The sequence below is a fragment of the Phycodurus eques genome, chromosome 13, assembly GCF_024500275.1.
Source record: "Phycodurus eques isolate BA_2022a chromosome 13, UOR_Pequ_1.1, whole genome shotgun sequence".
NCBI lineage: Eukaryota > Metazoa > Chordata > Actinopteri > Syngnathiformes > Syngnathidae > Phycodurus > Phycodurus eques.
In genome coordinates, this window is record NC_084537.1 from 19780958 (window position 1) to 19790683 (window position 9726).

Here is a 9726-nt window from a genome sequence, read left to right on the forward strand (position 1 = left end):
AGATTGATCGAACTCGACACGGGGTCTCCCAGGCGGAAATGGGGGGCCGGGTCACTTTTCTTTTCTGGGAGGGGTGGGGCAGTGGTTACCATGGCAACAGCGGGCTACCATAACGCCAGTTCATTAAAAACCGACAGGTAAAGCGTTAGCCTAGTGAGGAGTGAAATATTCTAAAAAAAAAAAAAAAAAAAAAAGAAGAAGAAATGGTTATGAGCTAAAGTTTGACGTTTGGAAAGAATTAAGACCTTCCCCTACACACCCCTAGAAGAAGAAAAAAATGGAGTGTGAGATGACGGAGCCGGCTCGCTCGACGTCGACTCGCCACGAGAAAAGTTTGGGGCTCCTCACCATGAAGTTTGTCGGTCTTCTCCAAGAGGCCAACGATGGCGTCCTCGACTTGAAAGTGGTGAGTGAAAACGCGATGTGTTTTACCGGAGTTACGATGCTTCCCGCCCGCAGTAGATGTGAAACAAAGAGCCGTCAGTCACTCGCTGAAAGTGGGGCGGGTGCGGGGGCTGGGGGGCTGCAGGTGCACCGCTGCGGTCAGGTACTGGAGCCGAACAGGGCCGCCATTACTAGGACCAGTTTCATGCTAAATGTTGCCCTTTTAAAGGTTACATGACGCATTTAACTATGTGTAAACTTTCAGAACTGAAAATACATGGCCGTTTATCCATTCAAGAAGAAAAATTGTTAGTCGGCAAGGGCCATTTGGCCATAATGAAATGTTTTAAAATGTACTTCTCTCTGACTCTGATGCTATATACGTAATTGTGACCATTTACCACAAACACCTGTATAAAACATTGTTTTTGTTGTTTTGAATTTGGTCATTTTTAAAATTAATTGAATGATTGAGTTCATCATTCTATTGCTAAATCTGGTCATATCATATTTTATACTAGCTAGTGTTGGGTTGGGCAGCACGGTGACCAACTGGTTAGCAAATCTGCCTCACAGTTCTGAGGACCCGAGTTCAAATTCAGCCTCGTCTAGGTGGAGTTTGCATGTTCTCCCCGTGCCTGCGTGGGTTTTCCTCCCACATCTCAAAAACATGCATGGTAGGTTAATTGAAGACTCTGAATTGTCCGTAGGTATGAATGTGAGTTCAAATGGCTGTTTGTTTATATGTGCCCTGCGATTGGCTGGCAACCAGTTCAGGGCGTACCCCGCCTTTTGCCCGAAGATGTCTTGAATAGGCTCCAGGATGCCCGCGACCCTAGTGAGGAGAAGCGTTACAGAAAATGGATGGATGGATGGATGTTTGTAATACAACGTGCCACCTATTACAAACATTTCCAACGATTTATTGAGGTGTATTTTCAGAGCAACGTGACACCATGAACAAAAAAATAAATGACCTCATCCTCACCCTTGTATTCATAGGAGGGTGTTAAATGAGCTACCCTTTATTGTGCATCAATTCTTGTTAGTTTTCCCTCGCTTCTTGAGCGCCAAAGTTTGCTAATGTTTACACCACAGGCACCTGAGACTACTACTCCCCCCCCCCCCCCCACCCCACACACACACACACACGCACACTCCTCTGCCAACAGGTTTCATTTTATGTTTGTGCAGCTTCATTTGGCAAATCCTCTGTTTCAGCACCACAAGCTTTCTCTGATTTCCCCCACCCCAGGCAGTATTTGCCAGGTAGTCTTAGGGGGTCGGGGTAGGGTGATGCTGCCAGCTACATTTTTATTGACACTTGTGTTTAAATCAACAGGCCGCAGACAGCTTGGCAGTGAAGCAGAAAAGACGAATATACGACATCACCAATGTGCTGGAAGGCATTGGCTTGATTGAGAAGAAAAACAAAAATATTATCCAGTGGAGGTTTGAAAAAAATATTCTTTTTTTTTTTTTTTACTTTTTCATATAAGTTACCTCATTTACGCAAGTATAAATTATGCCTATAATAGACCCCAATTACGTGGGTGGGGTGGGGAATACAGATTTAAAAAATGTGATCAACCCCACACATGAAAAAAATGGTACGTGTTCTTACTGCTCTGATAGTGTGTGGTGTACTTTGGACGACCAACGCATCAAATTACACACAACAAGGTCTGTCGTAGTACCAAGACTGACCTTTAAGGCAGCACGGTGGCACAGGGCATCCATACTGCCGGAAAATACAAAGAAGAGAGAGAAGTAGAAGACAAAAATAGAAGAAGCTTGGCCAGCTGATAGCCTATCTGGTAACTAACTACACTGTGGTGTGAAACTCTATTCCTATTCATATTTAATGTGGTGAATGACTTGTTTAACACATGATGCCAATATACAGCAAGGTCAGTCGCTTCTTTGACGTTAACGTCTTTTCCTAATTAATGTCACAATGAAGGACTATGTGGTTCGGCCACACTCAGTTTTGGTCACGAACAAAAGGAGATTGTAAATATTTTAAGTTTAAGCCCTAACTGTTTTGTAAACAGATTGGTGAAGAAAATTTGCTCATAACAAACCCCCACATCACAGAAAAGCGCTCAGTATAATCTTTACAGACATCCTACAGTAAACGAGTTCCCTGCACAGCGTTAAAGCCGATCTTGCGTTACGTGAAGATGGCTTCGTTAACATCGACAATGTTGTGTGCTTCCATGTTTGAGTTGCAGGAAGCTATTGGCCACTGTTGGTGGGAGTACAGTAAATACTGTATGCTATATGGATTTGTTTACTCTGTAATGTGACTGCCAGTACTCTGATTAAATACATTGTAGTGGGCCATTTGATACTGGGCTGTGCTTCCCCCCCGAAAAAGCGTACAACAAAAGCCCGCCCCGTTGATTAGCATCAGATCGGGAAAGTTCGTCAGCACGCCACCCTGTCAAATGGTTGCTGGTCCGCAAAACATACTCTGTACTAGCATGAACCGGTCCGTGGTGGAAAAAAGGTTGGAGAGCACTAGTATAAAAGCTTATTTTCCTTCCTTATGGCTCTCTCGCAGGGGTGAGAACAGGAGAAGTCAGACCCAGGAAGTTCTTGACCAGGTGAGAGTTCTGCAAGCCCAAATTTCTGAACTGGAGGCCCAAGAGAAAGAGCTGGACAGGCAGAAGACATGGCTGCAGGAGAGCAACGAATGCTTGAACCGTGATCCTGCCACAAGAAAATATCCTTGCACGGTTGGCAATGTACAAGACTGCAGCGAATAAATGTTTGACACGTCTGCTTAACAGTTCTAAGGTTCTATGTTTGAATCCCGGCTCAGTATGGTATTTGCATGTGCTCCTGTGGGTTGCCCGAGGAAAAAAAAAAAAAAAGTGGCGCTTGTGCATGTTTTGGTACAAGAAATGGAGTTGTGAATTAGTCGGCAGTTTTTCTAGGAAGAGTCTATTCATTGATTTTGTCTGCTTGTCAGCGAACATTGAGACGAAGTCACTCACGTCCTTCTTGGGACTATCGACTCGCTCATTTCAATCTCAAAACAAAAATCCCATTTTGATCCTCTTAACAAAGAACAGAGAAAACGCACTGAGGAGCGGATTATCAATGTAATTGCTATTGTCAAGCAGGCTAATCCCAAATTGCTCTCGGTCTTGTTTTTCTGGTTTATTGTCTCTGTGTGTGTTTATTGTCCCCCGTACACCCTCTGCCACCCCCACAGTCGTTTGTAATCCTCTTTGCTTAACGCTCCCCCACTTATAAATTTGTGACTCATGAAGACATCTGCAATGCCTTCAGCGGCGACACTCTCCTCGCTGTTGTGGCGCCGTCTGGTACGCAGCTGGAGGTGCTGCTACCAGAGAAGGTAGCGAAACACTGCAAGAAGTATTGGGGCCCACACCGGAAAGAAAAAAATAATTACACTGCAAAATCGTAATCTTCAGGGAATAAAGTCATATGTTTTCCCAGAAAAAAGAAAATCTGGAAAATTGTTTTTTTTTTTTTTTGGTGTATTTTGGAGGGAAAAAAGTTACCATCACTCTCTAAAAAAGACATTTTCAAAAATAAATTTTTATAGTATAGAAAAGGTATTTGTTTTGAGACTATTCATATTTTTCTCAAGTTACAAACTTGCAAAACAAATGTAAAAGTAAGGTGAGTGTATTATTCTTAAAAAAAAAAAAACAGTAATATCCAACTTTTTTCTTTAAATATTTTTGAGAAAACAAAGTTGAACATTTTTAAGAGTGTATTTTTCAGCATTTTTCATGTTTAAAAGAGTTACTTTTCAAGAAAATTGCTGAATATTTTCAGTGCTTTTTTTGGTCTATTTTGGAGGGGGGGAAAATCACAAGGAAAGTTCAAGTTAAAATTTGTAAAAAAAAAAAAAAATTATAATAATCTTTTTAAAAAATGTTTTCAAGAAAAAAAAGACTAAGAAAAGTTGCAATCTTACAATAAAGTTGTACATTTTGGAGAAAGTAATTGTAAATTTTAAGTATTTGTTTTGTATATTTTGAAGGGAAAAAAACAAGTATTTTCAAGAATATTTATATTTTTTAAATGTTCCTTTTTTCAGGAAAAAGTCACGAACGAAAATTTTTTATATTTTCCAGTAAAAAAAAAAAAAAAAAAAGTAATCTTACGAAAGTAAAGTTGTATTTTTCTAGAAAAAAAGTGTTGTTTTTTTTTAATCTTCTTTTGTCCTCATAGGGCCAGACCGGTCACAAGAAGTACCAGGTGAACCTGCGCAGCAATGTGGCTCCCATTAAGGTCACGCTCATCAACCGGGACTCTGACTGCAGTGCGCCCGTGGTCTTCCCCGTGCCCCCCACCGACATGAGCTGCCCTCTGCTCACACCGCCTCTCGCGCTGTCGCCTGGCTCGCCCTGGCTGCCCTTCCCCACGCCCGCCTACTCGTCCGGTTCCAGCACCACCGCTTCGTCGTTCTGCAGCCAGGATTCGCTCAGCCCGGATCAGCAGATGGTGCTGCCGGAACACGATGGAGTGCTGAGGCCAGAGTCCACACTTGCACGCGTGGGTAAGAACTGTGTGTGTGTGTGTTTGTGTGTGTGTGGAGGTGGGGTGGGACGGGGGGGGGAATTCATTTACGGGGTAACCAGAATACTAAGAGTATGTGGTTATGCAGCACAAGAATGCTATTTTCCCCTCCCTCTCATAAGAACCCCTGAAGAGATTGTAAAGACATTTAGTACCATTTGTGTTTTGTTTTTGTTTTGTTTTCAGGCCATTTGGACTGTGTTGAATGACTACAGATCAAATATTGTTTTGGAATTGTCATCTGTTTCTTTAAATCATCCTAAAATAGCAAAATAACAGAGAGTGCAACACTTTTGTTCCTGGTGACCCAAAAATGTTGATGATAGCATTTTTGAGGTCAGATTTATCTGAACATAAACAAATGCAATCCCTTATGTTAACATTTCAATTTGGACTATTGGCGCTCAGTCTTTATTGTTATATTTGCCCACAAGAGGGCGGCACGCTTTTAAATTCAAAGTATGCAGCAAAATTTGACGCCTTTTACTGTGCTGCCTTGCTGCTGAAATAATAACTTAGGACCTCTGTCCTCCGTTTAAGGCTCTGCAATGTAACATATCCCGCCTTTTCTCCTGCAGGACTTCCCGATCAGCCGGTGACTGTGTTGGAGCTGGAGCAGATGGACCTGGCCGGCCCACAGTTCCAGTCTGTGCTGGACATGAGCAGCCTGCTGAGGCACAACAGCATCGGGGAGCACATGAAGGAGGAGAAAGACGGTATAGACATCTTAATTTGGTTAGGACAAAGGATGATGTAAAAACATAAACCTCAATCAAGCAGTCTATTCATAATGTTTAGAAATATACATATTCACAAAAACATGTTTTCATACCTTCTTGTAGAAGCTGTTGACTTTATCGAGGAGCTGATGTCTACTGATGGTAAGCTTCTTAAAGACTGAGTGACGCTCGCTGTTTTGTGTGCTTTGAAAACTTTGCAAGACTACGAAGGAGTCTTAGTGCCACCCTAAAAAGTAGCAAAATCACCCCGTGAGATTGCAATCCTGCTAAAGTAAAGTTGTATATGGTCAAGAAATTTGTTTTTATACTTTGGAGAACTTCAAGGGTATATTTTGAGAAAATAATTTCAATGAAAAAAAAAAAAAATACACAACAGGTATATTTTTAAGAAATATTGTAGAGAATAAAGTTGGATTTATTTTTTAGGAAAAAAAATCTCAATCTTACAAGAAAGAAGTTACATATTTACAAGTAAAAATGAATCTTATGAGAATAGTTATGTTTATTCTTGTAAGATTTTTCTTGAATGTGTTTCTTTTTTCTAGTTCTTGTATAAAATTGATGTTTTCTGTAAAAGATCCTTGCAAAGATTTTTTTCTTTAAAATATCAGGCTTTTTCCCAAGAACTCTTACAATTAGACACATTTTTCTCTTCTGTTTTTTTTTCTTGAATGTCCACAACTTTTTTCTAGAAATATACTTTATTCTTGTAAGAGCTTTCTTTAAAGTGGAAGATTTTTTTTCTCATCTGTTTTTCTTGAAAATTTCTGAATTTTCAAATTTTTTTATTGAAAATGACGTTTTTCTCCAAATTATATTTCTTAAATATCTAGCTGTTTTTCAAAAAAATAAGATTCTGAGTTTTTCCTCTCTTTTTTTAAATGTATAACTTATTGTCATAAAATTCAGATTGTTTTATTTATTTATTTAGTTTTTAAATATCAAACTTTTTTTTCTACAAGGTCTTTGCTAAAAAATAACTTTCTCTCAAGTCTAACTTTAGTTCAGGAAAACAAAACTGTTTCTCTAAAATATACCCTTTTTTTCTAAAATAAATAAATAAATAAATAGTTCTTTATTCAGAAGCTTTTTTCTTTTTAAAGTAATTTTTTTTTTAAATTCTTTTATACCTGAGTTGTTTCTTGTAAAATTATCTTATATATAACTTAAAATACAAAGTTTTTCGCAAACTTTTTCTCATTAAATATATTTTGTTTCTTTTTTTAATTATGATTTTACTTTTTTTCCTCAAATATACACAATTTGTTCCTAGAATGTATAATATTAAAAAAACAAATTTTTTTTTTTTTGTGAAAATGTAAACATTTTCTCTATCACTGGTGTCTCATAGTGACATTATGACTTATGAGTCATATATATATTAATTCTAAGTCTCCAATGTTGTGTGATGACTTGTCAGGCATGGACTACAGCTTCATCCTGGACGACAGCAGCGGCGTGTGTGACCTGTTTGACGTGGAGGTCCTCAACTACTAACAGGCTGAAAGTCAGGGAGTACTCCTCCGTTCCCTCGTCCTTGCCCTTGACTCGTTTTGGACTTTGAGGAAGTTATTCATGACGTTTCTGCAACTCCATTCACACGTTGAAAGTTTACAGGGTAAAAAGGGCTACAACATTCGGAACTGCAACAGTATTTAAATTATTTTGTTATTATGTCGCGAGTTCACATCGTTTGCGTTTGGCTCTTTATTATGTTGCGTTTAAAGTGCCATGAATCCCAAAAATATTGTTACACTGCCGTTTTAGGGCTTGGTGTTTTTGTTTGATGTTGTCTTAAGTTTTATTAAGTTTTATATTTGAAAAATCATTTTAACTACAGGTAATTTAAAATGCAATCTTTGATTGTTGCTGAATCTGCCTTATTTGTCATTTAATTGGCAATAGTTTTGATCTCAAGGGCCAGTTGAGTTGTTGATTGCAAGAATTCTTTGTTTTTTTGCACATTTTTTGTAAATGTTTTCAATAAATGGATGAAATCTCACTTTGCTTGCCTTCAAATTTAAGCATATGCGGGCATAGCACAATGCTAACTTTTCCAGGATTGCGGAACCTCACTCCATTCATGTAATCAGTCTGCATGTAAAGTTCTATATTTTTTAGAAAAAAAAAATGTTAAAATATTTTTGTAGGGTTTTTTTCAAATACTTTTTAGGAAAAAGTTGTACATTTTTTGAGGGGAAAAGTGACTTTGTTAATTGCATTTTGTAAAAAAAAAATATTGAGGGGCGGGGAGTTATGATTTCAATAAAGTTGTACGTTTCTGAGACGTGTATGTTCAAGGAAAACGTGTAGTTTTGAAAATAGTCTATTTTTACAAAAGTCCCATATAGTTGACGGGATAATGTGCATCTTTGCAAAAAAAAATAATTTCCAGGGAAAAGGTCTTCCATTTCCAAAACAATTTACTATTGTTGAAAAATTGTTGTATATTCTTAAGAAGAAGAAAAAAAGCTATATATTTTCTTTTAGTAAAAAGGAAAAAAAACTCTTGCTTTCAAGAAAAAAAAACCCTGTGTATTTTTAGAAGTCCACTATTTTTTAGGACATAAATATATTTTCATATTTTTGGAGGGGGAGGAAAAGTCTCATATTGTATTTCCAATAAGGCTTTATATTTTTGAGAAATATATTTTCCTCACTCCATTCACTTCCCATCATTCTGTCTTGTTTGAAAAAAATAACTTCAGAGCCACCATGAGTGCTTGTTCCATATGTGTTTAATCAGCAGCGCATCACATGTGATTATATACTGTATGCTTTATAGGATATGATCATACTTGATGGACATTTCCACTCCTCCACAGCATGACATCAGCATCACTGAAAAGCCAGCTCCAGATAGCAGAGACAAAAGCAGAACTTGGTTTCCTCGCATCATCATGCCAAGGTACTCTTGGTTTTTGCCAATTGGATTTCGAGTCCATCCTTCTTTGGCGCGGGCTAGAGACAAAGCAACAAAGGGTTAAATATAAATCAGTTTTTCCGCCCAAAAAGGTTTGAAAATATGGAATTTTAGAGCCACACTGAACATGAAAGTAAATAATTACAGTAAAAGATTGAAGTTGTCATCTTACGTTGTTTTCCAGGGTAGAAAAAAAGTATATTTTTTCCAAAAAGGGGTGAGGAGGGTGGGGGGAATTGGTTCAAGACAAATTTACAATATGTTTGAGTAAAAAAAAAATTATATATTTTTTTGAAAAAACTCATAAAATCTTATATTTTTTTTCTCAAATCAACGTTTTTCCTTAAAATATTAAAATAGCTTTTTATTTAGTAAACGACTTTATTCTCATAGGGTTTTAACTTTTTCATTACGATTATGCGTCTTAATACTTGTAAGATTATAGCTTCGAAAATATTACTTTTTATCTCGAAAATATACTGCCTTTTTATTGAAACTATCCTACTTTTTTTGCTCAAATATACAACGTCTTAGGAACGTAATAGCTTTTTCCTCAGAAATATGATTTTTTTCCCCCACAAACTTCTCAAAAACATGACAATTTTCATTTTCCTCAAAAAAAAGTTTTTCTTGAAAATGACATTTTTTTTGTGTAAGATTCTGATTTTTATTCCGTAGGATAATCATTATTTTTCTCTTTTTAGTGTGGCTCGAATATTCCTTGGTACAAGACAAATTAAAGAATGTGTTCATACCCTTATTAAAAGAGAGCATGCTCCTGGTCTCATGTAACAGTATCGATTATAGTGATACTTTGGTATTCTTTTGGATGTAGTTCTTCCCTATTAAACAAGACAAAAATAATTATTACCTATATGTTAAGTTGTAATTCACTGAAATGTTCAAGCACCAAAGACGAGCTTCTCACCAGATTTAGTTGCCGTTTGTCCGTCAACCAAGTGGCGGCGTCGGCTGAATCCAACGCAATGATGAGCAGGAAGGCCTGCAGACACAACAGGACCACTAGCACGCTTTTGTCCATGGTATTGGAGTGCCACGTAGCTGGAACGCCACAGAGCTCCTTATATATAGATACCCAACAACCAAAACAAATAC

The 9726-nt window shown here is 37.7% G+C and overlaps 1 protein-coding gene across 1 annotated transcript; it reads left to right on the forward strand.

Annotated features, from left to right (window-relative positions):
* Window positions 1-25: 25 nt before the first annotated feature.
* On the forward strand, window positions 26-7754 carry e2f5 (E2F transcription factor 5). The gene is made up of 8 exons (XM_061694235.1): window positions 26-406; window positions 1727-1836; window positions 2951-3112; window positions 3643-3751; window positions 4600-4927; window positions 5526-5663; window positions 5790-5828; window positions 7108-7754. Exons 1-8 carry the CDS (start codon window positions 278-280, stop codon window positions 7182-7184), a joined length of 1092 nt encoding a protein of 363 aa, XP_061550219.1. The 5' UTR covers window positions 26-277; the 3' UTR covers window positions 7185-7754.
* Window positions 7755-9726: the final 1972 nt, after the last annotated feature.